Genomic DNA, 20,196 nt, shown 5'->3' with positions numbered 1-20,196 from the left:
AATTGCTTTTTACCCCGCGTGTGAACAATTTCAATCAGAATATTACGCGTATTCAAACAGTGCTTTGATTGGATTTAATTTCTGTATAAATGTGAAGCGATACTTCCATTTCAGTGCCGCCCATCCCTAATAAAATAATAAGCAAAGAAAACAAACAAAATGGAGAAAGAACTGGAATTAATCAACAGAAATTTAAACAATGCCTTGGCCAAGCTGGTGGAGAGTAAAAGAAACCAAACCAAGGATGAAGATAGTCAGAAGCGCAAGGAGAGAATCGCCAGGCTCCTGTGGCTGCACATACAGCATGTTCAGCTTACTGTGATTACACACAGACGACGGTCGCAGCAGAGGAGCAGGCGACGGTATAGGCTTCTGCGATCGTTTTTCATGCAGCAAATGGTGGAGATGCAATCCAATTACATGCAGATGTATGCCATGCTGCGCCTCAAGCGTGCCAGCCTGGAAGATGGCGAGTCCGAGGAGAGCGATGCCAACGAGGAATCAGAAGACGATCAGCAGACTGTCTCTGAGGACATATTCCCGGAGCTGAGCGATGAAGAGTTCCTCAACAAACTGCACATTACCCGGAGCACCTTTGAAGCGCTCTGCCGGCAGCTAACACCTGCAATGCGCCAGGGGGGACAGTGTGGTGGTAGCTCGCTCGAAATTTCCCTAGACAAATGCGTTGCCTTGGCAGTATACTATCTGGCCAGCGGCGAGCGCCTCTCGATCATATCGAGTCTGTTTTCCGTACCCCGGGTAAAGACAATCAAGTGTCTGAAACTCTTCTGCAACGCCGTCATGACCACGTTAGGAAAAGCTCTACGCAAATTGCCCCAATCCGAGCCAGACTGCAGCAATGTGATGGCAGGTTTCCAGAAAGAAAGCAACATGCCGGCCGCCCTCGTTGGCATACTGGGCGTGTGTTCCATTCCGATACGTGCCAATGGCGGGCCCGTGAACAATGCTGGTCAATCGGTAATGCGCATGGAGTTTCTATTGGACGACCGCATGCTCTTCCGCGAACTACGGCTCGGCCACGGAAGCAAGGCCTCCATGATGCCAATGTTCGCCAAGGCGCCAAACCGACTTACGGATCTGCCCCAGATACCCATAAACGGTCGCCTAATATCTCCCTTTGTCTTGGTTCCGCCTCAACAAAATTATCCCCTGCGTCGATGGCTACTCCAGCGCTACGCGGATCCCATTTCACCGCACGAGCACGACTTCAACGAAGTGGCAGAACGTCTGAAGGAGTTGAGCGACTGTGCTCTGCACCGTCTGATGTCGCGGTGGCACTTTTTCATCCAACCGCTGGACATCCGTTTCCAGACGGCCTCCTGCATTATTACAGCCGCTGCAGTCCTGCACAATCTGCTGGAGCAGGTAAGCGAGCCGCACATGCTGGAATGGGGCAACGCAGTGGATGTCTCCAAGTTTAAGGCAGACCCACTGCCAGACTGCTGCGATGATGCCGAAGAAGAGACGGAGAGAGGCTTGCGAGTGCGCGACTTTCTTGCACGAACCATAAGCTCCACTGAAATCTAAACTTTCCACACACCAAATTCCGAATAGTTGCAATAAAAAGTAATTTAGTTTAGATACATTTAGCAAAATGTAATTCCTCATTTATTATCTGATGTTAAAAAATATGGACATCTAGTAGAGACGCTGGGGTGGGCCCATGGAGGACTTGATGTGCAGCGAGCGCACATTCTGCCAGTTCTTCTTCAACAGGGAGACCAGGAAATTGATCGACAGGTTGACGTTCTGGGCAAGCTCGTCGCTCTTCATGTCAACGTGTCCGACGGCGACCGACAGGCACAGAACCTTCTTCATCTGGAACTTGATGGTGGACTTGACCTCCTCGATCTTGCCAATCATGGACTCCTGATGCGACAGCAGGGCAGGGAACTTGCCAGCCTTGTTCAGGCCGGGACCCAGCAGACGTGGGATCTGCTTGATGAGGGACTCGGAAGCCAGGAACGCGTCGTAGGACTTGGCCAGCTTCTTCACAAGTTTCTTGTTCTTGTTCAGCTTCTTCAGGGCTTCGGCATCCATGAACTCAACGCCATTAGCCTTGGCCTCGTCGCAATGCTGCTGATCGCCGAGGATGCACACCTTCATCTTGGGACGTGGGATGTGCTTCAACCTGCAGATCAAAAACGAAAAAATGAATCAGTAAGCCATTGACACCACAAAGACGTTAGCTCTAACTGGAGGGTGGTATAATATTGGGAACGCAGAAAACTTACAAAGCCCACGGGGGAGCACGCGTGTTTTCAATTTAATAACTATAGGGGTCGGTCTCCATTGCTGGAAGACCTACTCAATTTGTTTTTAAGACCCTGAGTGCAGGTCCGCCGAGCTGTGTTACCACATCATCGACTTCCTGACGCTGTGGCACACTGCTCGCGGGGAGCAGACGTACTCACTGGCGCAGGTATTTTAGCCAACGTACTTGACAGTGCCGGAGAAACGCTTGTCCTTCTGGGGATCGTAGTTCTTGAGGCCGATTTGCAACTCCACCGTCTCGAGGAAGCCACGCTTCTTCTTCAGCGAATTCTCAAGAATTCCACTGACGCCCTCATAGAGCGTGTCACGCGAAACTTTCGATCTGCAACATAAAGTAAATTATTAGCCAACATATCCACAAAACGCATCATACAACTATAGTCTAGGCGGTGTTTAACTGTCGCGGCATTGTGCAATTGAGTGCAGCTCACATTAATAGCTCCACTCTTTGCACAAAATCACATTTAATTTTGCAATCATTTCCAAACTGATATGGACATGGAAGATGGTCTAAAAAGCTGGTTTCTGATTGCCAAATGCATAAAATACTATGCATTTCATCGTTGTCGTACCATCATTTAACAAATTACAGTTAAACCATGTCAAAAACATTAAGGATGCCGTGTATTTTCAAAGATTTATTTTTTTCACACTTACGCCATGTCTGCACTTCGGAACGTCGGCAAAAAGAAAGGAAGAAGCCGATAGGGTTGTCAAATATATATCAAAATACCAATATATCGATATGTTTTTGCGATATTTTATGATATTTTATGTTCGGTACAGGATCTAAAAAAATATATAGGTAACCAACCCTCGTCGGTGGCAGATTGCCTTTTCAACGCGGAAGGCTGGTCGCGGACAAAATTTTGGGAGTTAATGCGGCAAGGTCGCGAAAGATTTGAAAGTGGCTCATGTACAAATGTTCTTATTAAAAATTAAATTATAAAACCAAAACTCGTGTTTTTCAGACCTTTTCCTTTAAAATTTCTTCATTTCTTCATGCAACCAGCTGCTGCTGAAGAATGATTTTTGTGTTCTTCAAAATCCATTTTGCTGGCTGTGTGAAGATATTTTCATTTTATCTCAAGGTGAAGACGTCACCTTATAAGTTAGTCCACCTTGTGCAAGTCTAATGTACATGGCCCAAAATATCGTCAACCTGGTCATCCCTAACACGGAACCGCTCTTTTCGTATCGGCGTTTTTGTTTCCGCTTGTAAGTTTTGCGCGAAATACGCATAAAAATGAGTCCCAAGACAAAGCCAAAATGCAAGCAGTAAGTGTACCAACAACTTCTGGGAGTTTACTTCCCCAATTTTCGTAACAATATACAAATGTATCCTCCTGCAGGAAAGGAAACCAGCCATAACCTTCCAGAAATTTAGTCACCTAATAAAGAACTTGCCGGACATCGCCCACGATGTTCAGCGCGATCAGGCTGCGAAAGCCAACAAAACGCTGGACGAGTGTGCCAGATGTTATTACCATGCCTTCTACAGGGACGCCAGTGTTCGCGAGCGCTATAAGTTCAAGCTGCGCTCGTGTCCCCACAAAATCAGGAATATATTGCTCTCTATGCCGGAAGCAGAACAGGATGAGTGGACATGGAGAAGATACGAATTTTCATGGAACACAAGTACAACATGGAGCCATGGAACACAAGTCAACAAGCCCGACAACAGAACAACATCAGTTGCGGGAATTCTACAAATCCTTCTACATGTTTCCCGAAAAGCGAAAGACCACCAATATATTCCGTGGGACAACTACAACCTTTATGCCGAAGTTGTTGGAAGCTGGTCATCCCATTGTTGAATCGGCAGCCAAGAGTTTGGCAGAGCATAACAAAGAGACTATCACAGTCGAAGAACCCGCGTTGCATCGGGAGCCTGAATCAAGGAACGCTTCAACTCTTTGTACCCCTGACAGCGACTTTTCGATAGTGAGCTTTGAAGAATTCCAGAAATATGTGTTGATCCTCAACGATATTGTGTGGCAACTGAAGCTCAACGACCCCCAGTATTGGTTCATGGACTTTGAGGAATGCGCTCATGCCTTTTACTTTGCGTTTTATTTAAGTCCGGAGATTCGTGAGCGATGCAAGTACACCCTGAAACCGTGTACGTCGGTCATGAGCGCTCGCCTGCTAGCAGTACCGACGCCCGAGCAAGCCGACAAGCTGAGGCAAAATTTAACAGAGTTGATTAAACCGTCGCCAGATCTTGAGCGACCCGAATTGGTGGAAGAAACGGTTGTAGCACCTGTCAGCTTTCAGTTTTTCAAATATTATATCAAGAATCTGGAGGAAATCAGCGAGAAAATGCGGACCGAAGACGAGTTTAAGACTTTATCCATAGAAACCTGTACCAGGGAATACTACAGGCTGTTCTACAGACCTCCCGAAATACGCGAGCGATTCCAGTTCAATCTAAAGCCATGTCCCGGAGTGGTACGCAAAATACTGCTGAGTCCACCGACCAGCTCATTTTTTGCCGACAGTTTGGAGCGAACCGCTCCGAATGAGGCAGACCCGTAAGTATTTCTTTTTTTCTGAGTGACTGCCAGCTAAATATTTTCGTTTCTAAAAAACGTAGGCAAAGTCCAAGCGAGCCGATTTTGGTCACTGACCTGTTGAAGAAAGGGTAAGCCTAACCATAACCCTGTATGACAAGCCTGTTGTGTGCGGGTAATAACTCTCATGTTTCATTGCAGCATCAAGTATCCCGTGATCTTTGAGGTATTCAGGCGCCATATTAACTACGATGACATTTTCGAGTCCGCGCTGAGACAAGTTTATAGAAGTCCGTCGCTGCTGTCGACGCTGACTGCCAACCCGCTAGACCCCCGCTGCATAGAGGCTTTCGATACGTTCTATCGTTGGTTCTACATATTTCCCCATATTCGGGAAAGAGTCAGATACCGTTTCGACTGTGGTGGGGATCCATCTCTCATGGAAAAGCTATGCGCACAGGCAGAAATCTTGAATGAGAATGCCAGGAGATGGGTAGAAAGTGCGACAAAGCCACCACCCGAAAAGGAAATCACTCTGATAACTCAGAATGGTATTAAGTACAGGTTGCCGGTGTCGTTTAATACCTTCTGTAGAAGCATCAATGTCGATGAGCTAAAGGTTCAGCTGGCCAACCACTTCAGTATGCTACAGCTTCGACAGTACTATAACTCCTTTTACACATCCAGGATAATCCGTGAAATGTACAAATATAATTTCGATTCAGCACCGCCAGAGCTTCGTGCCAAGTGTCTGCAGTTTGCTGTATCCATAACAGAGGCGACAGAAGAGCCGTCAGAAGCTGAACCATCTACTTCGGAGGTAGAGCCACAGCCAGAGATAGAGCCACAGCACAAAAATGGAGCCACAGCCAGAGATGGAGCCACAGCCAGAGATAGAGCAACAGCCAGAGACAGAGACAGATCTAAGCTCTCGCTGTGCTGTGACTTTTGTGTCACGTCAAGCACAGCTTGCCTGGCTGCATAAAATCTTTCCATATCTGGAGCTTAGATCTGTCTCTGTCTCTGGCTGTGGCTCCATCTCCGGCTGTGGATCTATTTCTGGCTGTTGCTCTATATCTGGCTGTGGCTCCATTTCCGGCTGTGGCTCTATCTCTGGCTGTTGCTCTATCTATAGATATAGATAGAGGTCTATAGATAGAGATAGAGCAACAGTCAGAGATAGAGCCACCGCCAGAGATAGAGCCACATCCAGAGATAGAGCAACAGCCAGAGATAGAGCCACAGCCAGAGATGGAGCAACAGCCAGAGACAGAGACAGATCTAAGCTCTCGCTGTGCCAATCGTTGCCATGAGAGCAACGTATCTGTCCTGCGCCAGAGCACTCCAGATATGGAAAGATTTTATGCAGCCAGGCAAGCTGTGCTTGACGTGAAACAAAAGTCGAATGTAGTTCCTTACGTGCCCCACAATCTGAAAGCTTACATATCACGCCATGTGGCATGTCCCGAGAGACGTGCAGTCCTGGAGACGAAATAATCGAAACGGTCAGCGATTTCAATAAGGCAATCAAGGCAGCAACTGCAACTGAAAAAGTCCCTGAAAAATGTCCAGCAGCCTCTATTGTAGTTGAAGTTGCAACTGCAGAGAAACCAAACACTGTGACTATACTAGAACAAATAGTATGGACCAGCAAGGTACCCGAGAGTACAACCTCTACTGCAAAGCGAGAGGCTGAAGAACCTTGTGCCACTGATAGTCCAGGATCCATAACATCTGTACCAGCACCCAAAGAAGTGCAGACAACATCATCTGAGGTAACAGAAAGCAGCACAGCTGATGAAGTCAATCCTGAGGCATCTGCCGTTATTACAAGTAACCAGTTTCTTCTCGAATAAATTGTGAGAGTCTTTGAAGCGCCAAGCGAACAGGTAGGAAAGCCAATAACACGGACATTAATGGCAAACAAAAACTAATCTCGTCTATCCCTTAACAGGAGCAAAATATGTTATATTTGATCTATAAGAGAGAAGGGCTGATGAAAAAGATTTGGCGGAAACTCTCCCTGCTCAACCAAGAGGAGTTCTGTACCTACACAATCTTCTACAACGGCGAGGCTCTCTATGATAACGAGAGCATGCTGCAGCGATGTTATCAGCAGGTTGTGGAGAACCCATTGGCCACTCCATTTGCACGTGAAGCTGAACCTGTTGCGCCGCCTGTTGCACAGCAAGAGAGTGGAAATGCCCTCGCTGGAGTTGGATCAGCTGTCGCCAAAGATGCTGCACTGGAAAGATCTAATGCTGCACACAGATTTCGATGCAATTGTTCAGCAGCACTACGAGGATTGTAATGGTAGGCAGATCGAGGATCGAGGAATTGTTGTTCCACGAACGTGAGAAGTTTTATCAGAGCTGCTGGACGCTTGATTAATGGATACGCCAAGTACCGCGCATCACGAATGCAGCACTAAACGAGGAAATCTTTGCTGATGCTACACCCACACCATGTGGTAAGTTTTATGCCTGATTTGGTTGTCCACTTATTCAGTCTCTACTCTGCCTTGCAGTGACATATAGATTTCTATCTCAAACCACCAGTTTTGTGGAATTGGAGGAAGTGGGTCCGCTTATGCAGAGCCAGCAGGTCAAGCAGCAGACGATCAGGTTTCCGGACAAGATGCGCGGCAGCTGCCTCAACAGCGAGGAGTTCCAGTGGGAGCAAATCCAGACGGAAGACCAAGTTATAAACTTGGCTGCCAGTCACGAGACACTGTCGAACGTGACCTGTTTTGCCATTCCCAAAGCGACAGTGAATCCGGCATCGAATGCAGAGACGCTGCTTCAGTAGTAGTACCAGAGACGCAGGAGCGCTCTACGGGCAACACTCCTCTAGCATCCTCTCAGCGGGACGCTCTCTTGAATTCTACGAACATAACAATACGCAAGGTAAATGAAGATGTGACTGTGACAATTAGTGACAAGATCAGCGGCAAGGGACCACTGCTCGTGCTGCAGAACTGCGCCATCTTTTGCAAAGTGGAGCGAAATAATAATAGAAAAACAATTTTGAACTCAAAAAGTTCAGTTGAGTAATTATTTCAAAGTACACGGGGAATATTGTATTGTACTTGATTCCAACCAATAAAATTGAGAGGAAAAATAATCGATCCTGATTTTATTTTAAAATTTAATTTTATTTAGTTATCTGTTATTTAATTATCAGTATTTGAAATTAAGACAACTGGCACACAGTGTCTTTTCCAGTTGTCACTACAATTACAATTTTTAAATGACTCCATCGCCTATTTTGCCAAAGGTTCTCGTTTTTGGGCATTTAAAGAGCAGACTTTAAACAACAGCAACAAATTTTTAATTGCATTGTTAAGTTTGCTGGAAGATATACATACATGGGAATACAGTCCAAGTCCACGATGCTATATTTTTGGCTACCAGCACACCGACAGCTTCTCCTCAATCTGAAATCGAATTTCAAAGAAACGGACAGTGTGGACCTTGCTGAACTTCTGGCCTTGTTTGGCCTAAATGAAACTTAATTCGTACTAATCATGAATATTGTACGACTAAATACATAAAGCTTAACCCATTTTGTGTATTTGATACTTTTAAATAAAACAATCATAAGCTGTCCCCTTTTCCATCACTAACAACTACATCGGCTCGGATCGATACTATCATTTGGTGGTCGATAGCTGAACGATACTATTGCCGAGTTACCTTTTTGCTGAGATCTGGCAGCTCCAGCTCGTGCAGCGCAGCTGGCTGGGATTGTTTTGATTCTTACCCACTATACTAGTTCAACCCCCCGGCCTGGTGACAGTCTACAGACAAGGTGAATATTAGTTATTGGAAATGTTAGAGCTCGTCTTATAACAACTCTCTTTCAGCTCCATTGCTACATCAGCTCCATACGACACAAATGAGAGCACGGTGGCCCGCTCTCAGAGAGAACGGAGTGCAGACATAAAGCATAAAGAGTGCGTGCAAACAAAACACTGCCTTCGATAGTACGCCGTTAGTCGCTGCGCCTTGTATTAGCGCCCACACAAATTTCGAATTATATAATTTATCCAAGAGTGCACCCATTGATTTTCCCACCAGAAACTGCGCGTGTGAAGATAGTGACTGACGCCTGGATATGGCGCGTCTCATCGAGAGCAACGTAAGTTACGACACAAGTTGCAGCCCAGCATCGCTTTACATAACTCCTGTTGCAAATGAGTGGCATTTCATAATTGTCAGGCACACACCCGCACTAGCGGCTCATTCCCATTCTCGGGAGAAATGCTTTGTCGTTTGCATTAGTGTAGATTTTTAGCAAGTGACGTCGCACCGCTATTTATAGAGATGCCATCGTAGGCCCCTCCTTTGGGTGCTTGGTGGTGGCCACCCAGTCCTCATCGTGTTTTCATCTAAGCAGTAGTCAGTCAAGCAGTCGCCTACGCCGTGCACTCTCTTCATGACGAAAAAGTATCTCCCCCATTGGACTCCCCTCTCTCTCCAAAATAAATCTTTTTCAGTACAAAGCCGGTGCACTGCAATGCCAAGGCCAGTCAGCTGTTAGGAGGCTAGCACTCACTCTCTGCACGCCACCCAAACAAAGAGAGCCTTTGCGCTCTTAATCAATAAAACAAAACTTGCATGACTTTGTAATTTACTATCATTTGTGCGCTCTTTCAGTATTGCTCTCTTGCTCTCGTACTATCATAGCGTACAGTGTAGATACTGCAAAGTGGAAAAAATGTCCACTATTTGTTGTAATTGGGCACATGCCACTATATAATCTGACCTGGCCTAATTGCGCTAGGTTCGGACCACTTTATCAAATAGAAGATCTTTTTTCTAATCAAAAATGAACTTTTTACCTATTTTTCACTGTAGCTGAATCGCGGTGACTCGACATCGCGATTCAAAGTGGTAAAGGGAGAGAGTAAGAGAGATAGAGAGAGGGAGGTTGATAAGGTAAAGCAGTGCAAAGCTAAACGCGACGACTTCATTCAAATTTCAGCGCTTGGTCGCACGCGTTTGTGTCGTCGTTTTCGCTCCCTTTCAAGTTTGCTTGCAAGTCAAATTAGAAACTGGACAAAAAAACAAACACCATTTGCATTAAACAAGTGTGTGAACAATGACGGATATTGATGTAAGTTGATATAAGGTGGCTGTGACGTCATAACCGCACTATTCGCTACCCTCTCAAGTGTGCAGCGCAGTGGGATTTAGGCCGGCCCTCGAGTTTCAAGGTCGGTGGCGTGACCAAAGTGCGACCCGCCAGTGGAGTTAAACCAGTAACCTCAATCAGCTGTTGCGTTGCGGTCGCAGGCCGAAAATGGTGCGAGATGCGAATCGAGATTTCATCTACGTTTTCTCCTATCGCGCCAGAGCGGTAGTTTCCATATTCCCTCTTGACCTTTAATCAGCCCCGCTAATCAGTCGACTCGAAAATAGCAAATAAAACAAGACACTAGACATGAGGTGTGTCATAAGCGTCCACTCAATCTCTCGCACGTACGCAATCTCTGTACTATGTACAAGCGTGTGTGCATGTGTATTTACAGCAGCAAACATCATTGATATCTTTTTTATCGTTGATTGTTTGACACGATAATTATGCATGTTTTTCCAGCAATCAAATTGAGAAAACGATAACGAGAGCAGCCATAAAACTCATACATGAAATTGCTTGAAGTTACATTTATTTATGTATTATTTTTACACTTGCAGTTTGTACCGATCGCCGTGGGCGTGGTAGCCGTCGTAGCTGGAGCTTTGATCGTCCACTACTTCCTAAACAAGAAGTCTACGAAGCCGCGCCGTGAGCCGAATCGCACTGCCCGGCTCCGCACCCTGGTGGACCCGAATGACAAGTATCTGCTGCCGCTGGTCGAGAAGGAGGTGCTAAGCACCGATACCCGTCGCTTCCGCTTCGGCCTGCCCTCCAAGCAGCACGTTCTGGGCCTGCCCGTGGGCCAGCACATTCACCTGATTGCGACCATTGACAATGAGCTGGTCATCCGTCCCTATACGCCCATCTCGTCCGACGAGGACGTGGGCTATGTCGATCTGGTGGTCAAGGTGTACTTTAAGGACACGCATCCGAAGTTCCCCGGCGGCGGCAAGATGACCCAGCATCTGGAGCAGATGGAGCTGGGTGACAAGATCTCGTTCCGCGGACCGTCCGGCCGCCTGCAGTACCTGGGCAACGGCACCTTCTCCATCAAGAAGCTGCGCAAGGACCCGCCCAAGCACGTGACCGCCAAGCGTGTGAACATGATTGCCGGCGGCACGGGCATCACTCCCATGCTCCAGCTGGTCCGAGAAGTGCTGAAGCGCAACGACAAGGACAAGACCGAAATGGCGCTGCTGTTTGCCAACCAGGTAAGTGGACCCCCCGCCATGCCAAACGACTGTCCTAATCCTTCTAATCTCTCACAGAGCGAAAAGGATATTCTGCTGCGCGGAGAACTGGACGAACTGGCCCAGAAGCATCCCGACCAATTCAAGGTCTGGTACACCGTGGACAAGGCAGCCGAAGGTAAGCTGCAGTTGGGGCACACACTGGACCTATCACACATCGCATATTCGATCGTTTCATGATCATCAGCATGACTTTTAGGCATGGAAGTTATCTGCTTTGCCTCCCAGACACTCCAATTAATCTCACGCGCCAAGTCTTTCCATAACGATTGCAAGAGCTTCTTGTTCATTGCAGACTTTCCATCAATCGATTACCATTATCACTTTCTGTGGTCCCAGCACGAGTATCATTGAAGATCCTTCAGTTCCGCCTTAGTTAGCTCCGTTTTCATTCAGTCTACTCCTCCGCATCTGTCGCATAGAATACCATTGATACGCACACACACAATCGAGCCATATCCAAGTCATCTATTATGTTAAGTATTTTGTGTCTGCCCTTGCCACATGCTGCTCTCAAACGGATGCCGCGAACGGCCAACGCCCGGTTCATAGCCTGGTCCTACAACACCGGACACGTAAACGACGAGATGATGGAGAAGCACCTCTATCCGCCCGATGCCGACACGTTGTGCCTCCTCTGCGGTCCCCCGCCCATGGTCAACTACACGTGCATACCGGGTCTGGAGCGCCTGGGGCATCGGGCCGAGCAGCGTTTTAGCTATTAAGCCAGTTCCATCTAGCATTTATTTCCCCGTCAGAGATTTTGCTTACGTTTCACACTTGCCAGTGGGAAAGACTACGCGCCTCGTGGCTAACCTCGTATCGTTGCTCTCTCTCTCTGTTATCCCGCACAGGCTGGGCCTATAGTGAGGGCTTCATCAACGAGGACATGATCGCCGGACATCTGCTGCCGGCCAGCGACGACACCATCGTGCTGCTCTGCGGCCCGCCACCCATGATCAACTTTGCCTGCAACCCAGCGCTGGACAAGCTCAACTTCCACCCGGACACCCGATTCGCCTACTAGAGGGAGTGCGCCCAGCGTCCTTTGGGGCCCTTCCTGCCAAAATTCCTGGGTTCACTTGCGTTGGAGAAAGAATTTGCATTTCGGTTTTGTAATGTTTTCCATGTTCACATGTTTGCCTAAACCATCATCCACTCATCGACTCCCTGCATCCTTGCGCATCGGGTTGCGATGCGTTCGAGTCAACCAAAAGCAAATGTGTAACATGTGACACCCCACCATCCGTGCTAATTGTTGTAGCTCTTTTTTATTATTTGTGAATAAAAACAAGTGTTAACGAAAAGGAAATATCCAAATTTGCATTTTCCCGTGTGCGTGAACAATTTGTTGTCGCTAAACCTTTGACTTTGCATTTGCATACACATATTATTTGGGCAATCCAATGCCCCATCGAATACCAATCGATTTCCCACGGAGTAAAGACATTTTAGAACCGTTATTTTCGGTTATATGTTTCCGCTTGTAAATGTAAACAAGATTGAACTATGACAAACTGTTTTTAATGAGAGTATCCAATAACCACGAAATCACACTATACAGACGCTGACTAAAGTTATTCTCTCAAGGTTATGCATAAATGAGCATTAGCCATTGATTAATTATGACCCCAAACAAATAAGGAGTTATATCTATAACTTCCTAGGGAAACTTCCAGAAAATATGAGCCAAAAATTAATTTCTTGTGCATTACTTTCACAATTTTATTGAGTACAATACGTTTTTATGGAATATGAAGCTTGCGAGGCGAGCGCGCTAGCAGCAATGCTATTATCAAGTTACATTTGAGGGGTTAGTAGATCGTACTATGTATATGTATCTAATTGTAGAAGCATCGCTAAGCCAAATACCTGCTAAGCGTCGTTGGTTTCAGATATGTATGTTTGTGTGTCATGGAGTTTAATTTCTGTGTTAAAATGCAAATTATTTATTGGTTGTTCTGTGGCTTGGTGTTGTGATGTGGGGTAAAGTAAAACCTATTAAGTGTCTGGGTGTAAAATGGATTTGTGTGTGTATTTGTTACAATTGTTGCGTGGTTCACAGAACATTTATAGCCTAACTAGTTAGTACGTGTATAAATATGTAATAAAATATCTGAAGCTAGCTGTTAGTGCGTACGATTATGGTTAAAAGACACATTTAATACAGTACATGTGATAATCTTGTATCAAAAAACACAAAAAAAGAACTCAAACAGTAAAATATTTAGTATCTATCCAAATGGAGTGCAGTTGTCTGGCCTTGATTGTGGTTCTCTTTCATACTCTTTCTTGGTTAGTTTTTCCTAAAAACTGCTGCAGCTTCTGATCTCCCTTGGCGTGTTGTGCCGGCTGGGCAAGCTCTCACCGTGGACAGTAGAAGGTGTTTATTTTAGCGTTGACTAATCTCTTATATGGCGAGGCATATAAAATTGTCCATTACATGTTACGGAAGCTTGCCAATCCGATCCGCCACTTACTGTATCTCCGCTGTCTTTTCTTCCTTTTTGTCCTCTCTCTGATTCCGACTCCGACTCCTATCAATTTCTCATTTAAATACAATTAGATCTAAACCTACAAATAATACATGGAACCCTAAACTAAAATACAATTTGACCGTGGCAGAGGGCCAGGGGACAAAACACTTAAAACTTATAAAACAAATTAACTTCCGATGCGGAATTGATATCCGCCTCCTCCTGTTTCTGCTTGGCAATGTAGCCCTGCAAGAGCTGATCAAAATCTTTCTCAGTCAGCTGGATTGTCTCGATGGAAGCTACCTTCTTGTACCTGTATGGACAAGGAGTAATCAAATTAGGATTAAGTATCTTGAAATCTCCTAGAGAATTATTCGTTGCTTACTTTTCCCTATTGTACTTTTCCCGTATGGCCTGGGTGTTGAGCTCCTTGGACGTATTGTGCGTTTGGCACAGCTCGAGCACCACAGTCTTCAAGTCCTCTAGTTTGTAGGTAGTGATTTCCTCCAGATGCGGAGTCCAAATCTCCATGCCCAGTATGTGACGCGACATGGCGAGCGCAGCGGCCGACGTCAGCGATGGCAAGTACTCCAAGTACGGTTCTCCCTGCATAAGCGCCAGCTCGCACAGGAACTGCAAAGCAAAACGAGGCCAAAGTTAGGAATTGAAGAATTATAAGGCAAACGTAAGAAACCCACCAGAGTCAGACTCTTCAGCTTCTCGGGCATGTCGCACATGACAGCGTACGTGTTGACAAACACATAGGCCGTCGGGGTGCACAGATCGAAGGAGAGTGTCTTCAGTATGACCTGCTCCATGCGCAGCACTTGCGACTTGGTGTAGCTGTCGTCGGTGAGGAAGACAAACTCACCCACATCTGGTGGATAGATCTCCTCGTATTTCCTGCAAAAGGAGTAGTTCCATAAGGAAATTCAAAATAGCAAGTTGGACTCTACTTACGAGGCAATGTACATGGCCGCAGTGCCAACCAACTGGAGCTTGGGGCGCACCACTGCCATTTGGCTGAGGAAGCGGTCAAGGTAGGAGACCGACAGATAGAGGGTCTCCGTGTCCAGTTTATACTCCTCGGACACCTCCACCAGCCAATCGACCAGGATCGAGCGCATATTGTAGTTAATGTCCTTCTGCTTGCGCATGTACTCACGCTTTGGGCGACGTTTTTTCTACAAAATTATGAGCAAACAAATGTACTAAGTAAATAATAATGCTTATAGGAAGAGCTAACAAAAAGTGTGAATTTGGGTACATAATTCTACGAATTTGTTCGGAAAAGAATGGTTGAAATACTTGAGCTTGAAAGAGGAACCAAGAAATGGGTTTTCCCCGAGAAATTATCCACCCACGATTCCATTATACCCCTGAAGCTAGCATATGACAAAGGGGTATCTCTCACGCATGACCAAAACCCAAAATCCAAAAAACTGAAACAACTCCACTCCCTGCTTCCCATGGTAAGGGCGGTCAGAGAAAGAGAGAATCGAAATTACTAATTTATATTTGTTTATTGGTTATTTCGTGAGGTACGTGAGGGGCATGCCGATTCGCATCGAGAAGCGGGTAGAAAATCATTTGCAAAACGACCATGCAGGGAGCGACGAGTACTCATTTATGTACATTAGGTGTTTTTTTAATGGTCGCCTTAACGATTATTGGACACGTCAAGCGCCAGGCGGAAGACAAAGATTTGGAAGTGAATCTGCAATTCTGTACAAGAACTAAATTTCGAGTATCTATGGAATCATAGGAGTGAGGCGTCAAATAACAAACAAACTGCGAGACTACACGTGAAGCGGAACACCCGGCAACCGGGCAAACAAACTCAAACTCCGAATCAGAGGCAAATATTTGCTTTCAGTGTGAGAGAGAAACACTTTCAGAACGGACAAATCTTTCAAGAGTAAATTATATATTTTGAAGCAGCCACAGGATGACTTTGAAGCTGGGAATCTGCACGAAGGCGGACCTCGATGAGGCCATGAAGCTGCAGAAGCGCGAGCAGTACGAGGAGGAGCGCAAGAAGCGCATTTTCAATGCCAAGCAGCGTCTGTACGGGGTGAGTTCTATAGTGGGGTTTGTGACTCTGCTCCAACTTCTCTGTGTACTGTGCAGCTGGATCTCGACACGCTGGAGCGCCAAATCCTCGAGAAGAACAAGCAGCGGAGCGTGCAGCAGGAATGCGACAAGCGCTACGAGGAGCAGGAGCAGCTGCAGAAGCGCCTTATTGCGGCCAAGGAGAAGGAGCTGGACATGCAGACGCGCGTCGCCAACTCGGACCTCAACTACTACCGCTGCCGCTACCAGCGCAAGGAGCAGCGCCGCGAGTTCGACCTGAACGACCCAAACTATCTGAAGAAGGCAAAGCCCATGCGTATCGCCGACGACGACATCACACTGGGCGTCTCCAGTGCCCAGATCTTCTCCGGCGAGGATCTGTACAACAATGACCGCAAGGTGCGGCAGCGGGAGCAGCAGCGCGCCTGGCTGGACCAGCAGGTGCTGGAGCGCAAGCAGGCGGAGGAGGCACGTCGCCAGGCGGACAACATGCTGATGGAAAACATCAACTGCCGCGACAAGCATCTGGAGGAGATGGCCAAGTCGGAGCATGTGATGCGCAACCACATCATCCACAAGGTGCGCGAGTTCAACGTCAATCTGGCCAAGCAGAAGCAGGTGGGCCGCGACCAGGCCAAGCGGGAGAAGTACGAGGACGACATGGCCGAGATATACAACATGCTGTCCAGCGACATGCTCACGGAGAACCCAGACGTTGCCCAGTCTCGCACCGATCCCAACAAGAAGATCGCCTTCATGTACCGCGGCATGACGCCCGAGGAGTTGCTCGCCTTCCGCAAGGGCCAGGAACAGCAGCTGCTGGATGCGGCCCAGCGCAAGACGGAGGCACAGCTCATGGACAAGCAGTGGGAGCAGTACGCCATCAACATGGACCGCACTCTGATGCTCAAGCAGATCGAGGTAGATCGCCGGCGCAAGGACCAGTTCGATGATCTGATGCGGGCCAATGCCAAGCTGGCGGTGGAGCAGGACGAGCAGCGCAAGCACTCGCTCGAGCAACTAAACAATGCCGTCTTTGACGACTTTTACGATCAGTTTAACAAGAATTCTCGCTAGTCTATAGTCACACACACACAGTCACACGTTCCAAGCAGTTCGACACATTTCTGTGTCCCGACTGCGACTTGGAAGTTGTCCCAGTCCCAGTTGCAGCACTGCAGAGAGTCGGGGAAGGCTTCCTAGTCGCGACCAGGACACCAGTAACCCATAAATTTGTACCAGTTTTGTTTTCTCAATTGGATCAAGTGTTCGTTGCGACTGTCTTGTTAGACATATAAATACATTCCTTCAGCACCAAATATCAACTCTGATTGGAGAAGAAAAGTGTCCGCAATCTGAGGGAAAGTCTGCTGCTTGAGACGAACAATTCGGATAGAAATGATTGTCTTTTATAGGGTACACAATGGCCGGGGGGAAAAACAGAAGCAGAGTCAAGAAAAGAAAAAAAAGGCGCAGGGCAAAGCGCGCATTTCCCGCCTCATGAGCATGTGACGAAGATCACAGGAAGACAGAGGAAGACCCTCATATAGGCAGGGCAGCGACGCGTGAAGCAACACAAACCGCTCATCAGGGTGCAGTCCGTGTCTTTTGTGTCCCTCTGCGCCTGCGTGCACACACACGGACACAACACATGTGAGTAAGAGCTCTGGGAGAGGGTGGGGAAACCAAGGCAGGCACTCACGGGGGAGATTTCCTTTAGATGACAGTTTTTCTTATCTTTGTGTAATTGTTGTACTACTTTGCACCCCTCGACTTACCTCGCTCTCGTGGAAGTTCTTCAAGATGTCCATCTGGTACTGCACCACCTCGAAGAATCGCTGGCGATCGTTGCGGGGCGGCAGCTCCTTGGCCTGGACACAGGGGACAGCGCCACATTGTGTGCCCTGGGACGGGCCGTCGTCAGTGGAGCTGCTGACCTCGATAATAGAACGATCCACAGACATGGGCGACATGACATCGGTGACGGACATGGGTGTGCCCTGAAGGTCATATTCGTGCTGGATGGAGAACTCCTTGGGCACAGCATTGCTGTACGGAAGGTTGAGGGGCGGCTGTGTTAAGGAAAGGGGGAGAAGAGGCCACGAGCATACTCACTACTTGGCGTCGTGCTGATTCTCCTTGTCAGCGGCAGAGGTCTGACTCTTGACAGCGCCAGGCGGCACCACCTGAGTGTCGATGTTGTCCTCATACACGGAGAATGTCTTGAACTGCTCCACCACGGGCACTACGTTCGATTTCTTCACGGCCAGGCCAGCGTAGTCAGTGTTTTCGTCCGTATTGATGTTCTTAACGTCGCGAAAGAATTGCTGTAACGAAACGTAACATACACAAAGAAATGTTAATTTGGATCAGTGTGCGCGTGTGTGTGTCTTAGACTGTGTAAGAAGGGGGTAACGATTACAGCAACAGTGCACCAATTGCGGTTCTCTCGCTCTTTTCCTTTCGCTGGAATAATCCTGTTACGTCTCACGTTGCTGCTGCTGTGCGCGCCTTTGGCTGGCTTCCCACAGTGTTCGAGAGTGTGTTAGTGTGCGTTGTAATTGCATTTCATCTTCTCTTTCTCTACGTATTCTCTTGGAAAAAGGCGCGCAAAGTGTTGCAATTACATGGATGTGCAATTTCTAGGTTAGTTTAAGGTTAGGCGCGAACAATTAACAGAGGTTATCCCCTGAGTGGAAGGAGTGGGAACATGCAACCTAATCGCGCATAGCGTTTCGAGAGAGAGCTGCACAAACGTAGAACAACCACCGCTATCATACCAGGGGATCGAGGGCGCTCCCTTCGCAAGGCAGGCAGGCTGCTCACACAAAAAATATACACACACACACGCATGGACGGGAAGATCCCACCACCAACACGCTCAGGCAGCGAGACAGCAGCTGCATTAGAATGCGCACAGCACAAACAACAACAAAAAGGACAGACTGGAATGGAAATAACTGCGCTATTCGGGACTTACCACTTTCCCCGATGGCGCTGCTTGAGCACGCTGCACATTTCCATTATTGTTGTTGGAATTAAGCACAGCGAAATTGGTGCGGGGGCCCAGTGCAATTTTCTCCTTACCGCCGCCTCCGATCACGGCCAGCGGCTGCTTGGTGGCACCCATATTCTTCTCCTTCAGGACACCCGGACCACTTTTGCCCGGATTTTCCTTGTTGTTAAGGTCGTGTAGTATTTGGAAACTGGCCATTTTCGCCTCTAATTCAGCTTCCTTGCCGTAAAAATGGTGACTTCTTTGCGCGTTTCTCTCTCTATCTCGTTCGCTTCAGCTGCGATATTTATTAAGCGTCGTTTGCGTTCGCTTCGGCTTGTCGTCGACTCGATTTCTTATGCTCGACGCTCGCACCAACACATACGCACGGCTATGCTCAGCGCACACATTTACATTTACTCAAAGGCAAATTTTATCATCAAAACCTGACGCTGGAAGACGGCACAAATACACTCAAACTTTACACAATTTACGCAGAATTCATTTGACTATCAATTTTTACAACACATTTGCATCTCGCCAGCACTCGAATAATTTGTTTCTAGATTTCTAAGCAGCTACGCTCGCACTGACTTCACTTTGGGCTCCGACGCCGTCAAAAATTGAACAAAATTTGTGGCTGTCAAGGTTGTCGGAGGCGCGGGGCAAGAACTGCTTGTTTGATTTTTTCCCGGTCACTACCAGCGTAGGGTTGTCAAATATATATCAGAATATCAATATATCGATATTTTTTATAATAAAAATATATTTATATCGTAATTATGTTTTCCCAAAATATCAATATATTGATATGTTTTTGCGATATTTTTTTATATTTTAAGTTCGGTAACTAACCACATAGGAAAGTGCAATTTATGCAGCAGTGGTGGTTTTTGTGAGGTGTGAGATAGAATCTAGAGTATTTTCGTAGTGTGAAAGAGTATGTGGGTGTTTTGAAGCAAAAACCATAAACACTTACTCAAAAGAATTAAGTATGTAAAGCGAAGAAGAGTTGAATAAGTCAAATTAAAAACACAGAAATGTGGAATAAGGATTAAAGATGTTAAAAAAATGTAAGGTTTCTGTTTTCTCTATGGAAACTATTTATCTCCGCAGCCTTATTTTTTTTGCAAGCAAAATATATCACAGATATTATATTTTTTAAATATTGGACAGCCCTAAGTGTGAAATCCGAACTATCGATCAAATATACCATTGCATCTTCATAATATACTGTAAATATACCGTAGTCTTAAATGCCATTCCACGATTTTGATGTTCTATTTGATATTACTAGCTTGCAAAGACTTTCACCACTGAAACAAGAATTTATTCCGATTGAAGAATCAATTTTGCTTATTATAAATACTCTTTTTTATTGGATTGTATACCTTATGACCTTATATTTTACATATTTGTATTTGAATTTTTCATTAAAATCGCCGTTATTG

At 46.6% G+C, this 20,196-nt stretch overlaps 7 protein-coding genes across 14 annotated transcripts; 5 read left to right on the top strand and 2 right to left on the bottom strand.

Moving 5' to 3' along the window:
• The first annotated feature begins 99 nt into the window (after window positions 1-99).
• LOC117894842 lies at window positions 100-1,621 on the top strand. The gene has a single exon (XM_034802092.1). It carries the CDS (start codon window positions 160-162, stop codon window positions 1,546-1,548), a length of 1,389 nt encoding a protein of 462 aa, XP_034657983.1. The 5' UTR covers window positions 100-159; the 3' UTR covers window positions 1,549-1,621.
• LOC117894844 (NADH-cytochrome b5 reductase 3) lies at window positions 641-12,512 on the top strand. 6 transcript variants are annotated; one of them, XM_034802094.1, is made up of 5 exons: window positions 641-652; window positions 8,909-8,948; window positions 10,508-11,161; window positions 11,219-11,318; window positions 11,711-11,940. In XM_034802094.1, exons 2-5 carry the CDS (start codon window positions 8,925-8,927, stop codon window positions 11,923-11,925), a joined length of 993 nt encoding a protein of 330 aa, XP_034657985.1. In that variant the 5' UTR covers window positions 641-652; window positions 8,909-8,924; the 3' UTR covers window positions 11,926-11,940. The 6 variants fall into 6 exon arrangements, with proteins under 6 accessions (XP_034657985.1, XP_034657988.1, XP_034657987.1 ...); XM_034802097.1 differs by lacking the exon at window positions 641-652 and having other exon boundaries at window positions 8,698-8,948; window positions 11,753-11,940; XM_034802096.1 differs by lacking the exons at window positions 641-652; window positions 11,711-11,940 and adding an exon at window positions 12,055-12,512 and having other exon boundaries at window positions 8,711-8,948.
• On the bottom strand, window positions 1,603-3,008 carry LOC117894848 (60S ribosomal protein L10a-2). Its single transcript, XM_034802103.1, has 3 exons — window positions 2,953-3,008; window positions 2,462-2,617; window positions 1,603-2,152 (listed from the first exon to the last, which is right to left on the bottom strand). Exons 1-3 carry the CDS (start codon window positions 2,955-2,957, stop codon window positions 1,660-1,662), a joined length of 654 nt encoding a protein of 217 aa, XP_034657994.1. The 5' UTR covers window positions 2,958-3,008; the 3' UTR covers window positions 1,603-1,659.
• On the top strand, window positions 3,565-6,305 carry LOC117893362 (protein telomere ends associated-like). The gene is made up of 6 exons (XM_034799953.1): window positions 3,565-3,573; window positions 3,648-3,840; window positions 3,935-4,829; window positions 4,892-4,939; window positions 5,010-5,646; window positions 5,976-6,305. The coding sequence occupies exons 1-6, from the start codon at window positions 3,565-3,567 to the stop codon at window positions 6,303-6,305; spliced, it is 2,112 nt and encodes a 703-aa protein (XP_034655844.1).
• On the top strand, window positions 6,292-7,901 carry LOC117894849 (protein telomere ends associated-like). 2 transcript variants are annotated; one of them, XM_034802105.1, is made up of 3 exons: window positions 6,292-6,697; window positions 6,763-7,278; window positions 7,383-7,901. In XM_034802105.1, exons 2-3 carry the CDS (start codon window positions 7,258-7,260, stop codon window positions 7,614-7,616), a joined length of 255 nt encoding a protein of 84 aa, XP_034657996.1. In that variant the 5' UTR covers window positions 6,292-6,697; window positions 6,763-7,257; the 3' UTR covers window positions 7,617-7,901. The 2 variants fall into 2 exon arrangements, with proteins under 2 accessions (XP_034657996.1, XP_034657995.1); XM_034802104.1 differs by having other exon boundaries at window positions 7,367-7,901.
• Window positions 12,513-13,208: 696 nt separating the features above from the next.
• LOC117894841 (G2/mitotic-specific cyclin-A) lies at window positions 13,209-19,432 on the bottom strand. 2 transcript variants are annotated; one of them, XM_034802091.1, is made up of 8 exons: window positions 18,731-19,432; window positions 17,866-18,077; window positions 17,529-17,799; window positions 14,638-14,861; window positions 14,376-14,580; window positions 14,063-14,310; window positions 13,847-13,990; window positions 13,209-13,802 (listed from the first exon to the last, which is right to left on the bottom strand). In XM_034802091.1, coding segments are annotated over exons 1-8 (1,539 nt in total). In that variant the 5' UTR covers window positions 18,965-19,432; the 3' UTR covers window positions 13,209-13,801. The 2 variants fall into 2 exon arrangements, with proteins under 2 accessions (XP_034657982.1, XP_034657981.1); XM_034802090.1 differs by having other exon boundaries at window positions 13,209-13,990.
• LOC117894843 (RIB43A-like with coiled-coils protein 2) lies at window positions 15,553-17,032 on the top strand. The gene is made up of 2 exons (XM_034802093.1): window positions 15,553-15,751; window positions 15,808-17,032. Exons 1-2 carry the CDS (start codon window positions 15,626-15,628, stop codon window positions 16,825-16,827), a joined length of 1,146 nt encoding a protein of 381 aa, XP_034657984.1. The 5' UTR covers window positions 15,553-15,625; the 3' UTR covers window positions 16,828-17,032.
• Window positions 19,433-20,196: the final 764 nt, after the last annotated feature.

This window comes from Drosophila subobscura, chromosome J (genome assembly GCF_008121235.1).
Source record: "Drosophila subobscura isolate 14011-0131.10 chromosome J, UCBerk_Dsub_1.0, whole genome shotgun sequence".
Taxonomy (NCBI): domain Eukaryota; kingdom Metazoa; phylum Arthropoda; class Insecta; order Diptera; family Drosophilidae; genus Drosophila; species Drosophila subobscura.
This window is presented reverse-complemented; position numbering and strand designations above follow the sequence as displayed.

Excerpts from the sequence above, each read along its gene's own strand:
- LOC117894842 (XM_034802092.1), top strand. The coding sequence starts at position 160 with ATGGAGAAAGAACTGGAATTAATCAACAGAAATTTAAACAATGCCTTG.
- LOC117894848 (XM_034802103.1), bottom strand. Across the intron at positions 2,153-2,461 it reads CGTTTCTCCGGCACTGTCAA|GTTGAAGCACATCCCACGTC; the intron begins GTACGTTGGCTA and ends TTTGATCTGCAG.
- LOC117893362 (XM_034799953.1), top strand. Across the intron at positions 3,841-3,934 it reads TAAGTTCAAGCTGCGCTCGT|TACAACATGGAGCCATGGAA; the intron begins GTCCCCACAAAA and ends ATGGAACACAAG. Across the intron at positions 5,647-5,975 it reads AGGTAGAGCCACAGCCAGAG|CAACAGTCAGAGATAGAGCC; the intron begins ATAGAGCCACAG and ends ATAGAGATAGAG.
- LOC117894849 (XM_034802105.1), top strand. The coding sequence starts at position 7,258 with ATGCTACACCCACACCATGTG. Across the intron at positions 7,279-7,382 it reads TGCTACACCCACACCATGTG|GAAGTGGGTCCGCTTATGCA; the intron begins GTAAGTTTTATG and ends GTGGAATTGGAG.
- LOC117894844 (XM_034802094.1), top strand. The coding sequence starts at position 8,925 with ATGGCGCGTCTCATCGAGAGCAAC. Across the intron at positions 11,162-11,218 it reads CGCTGCTGTTTGCCAACCAG|AGCGAAAAGGATATTCTGCT; the intron begins GTAAGTGGACCC and ends AATCTCTCACAG. Across the intron at positions 11,319-11,710 it reads CGTGGACAAGGCAGCCGAAG|CTCTCAAACGGATGCCGCGA; the intron begins GTAAGCTGCAGT and ends TGCCACATGCTG.
- LOC117894843 (XM_034802093.1), top strand. The coding sequence starts at position 15,626 with ATGACTTTGAAGCTGGGAATCTGCACGAAGGCGGACCTCGATGAGGCC. Across the intron at positions 15,752-15,807 it reads CCAAGCAGCGTCTGTACGGG|CTGGATCTCGACACGCTGGA; the intron begins GTGAGTTCTATA and ends TGTACTGTGCAG.
- LOC117894841 (XM_034802090.1), bottom strand. The coding sequence starts at position 18,964 with ATGGCCAGTTTCCAAATACTACACGACCTTAACAACAAGGAAAATCCG. Across the intron at positions 14,581-14,637 it reads GCGGCCATGTACATTGCCTC|GAAATACGAGGAGATCTATC; the intron begins GTAAGTAGAGTC and ends CTCCTTTTGCAG. Across the intron at positions 14,311-14,375 it reads AGCTGAAGAGTCTGACTCTG|TTCCTGTGCGAGCTGGCGCT; the intron begins GTGGGTTTCTTA and ends TTTGCTTTGCAG.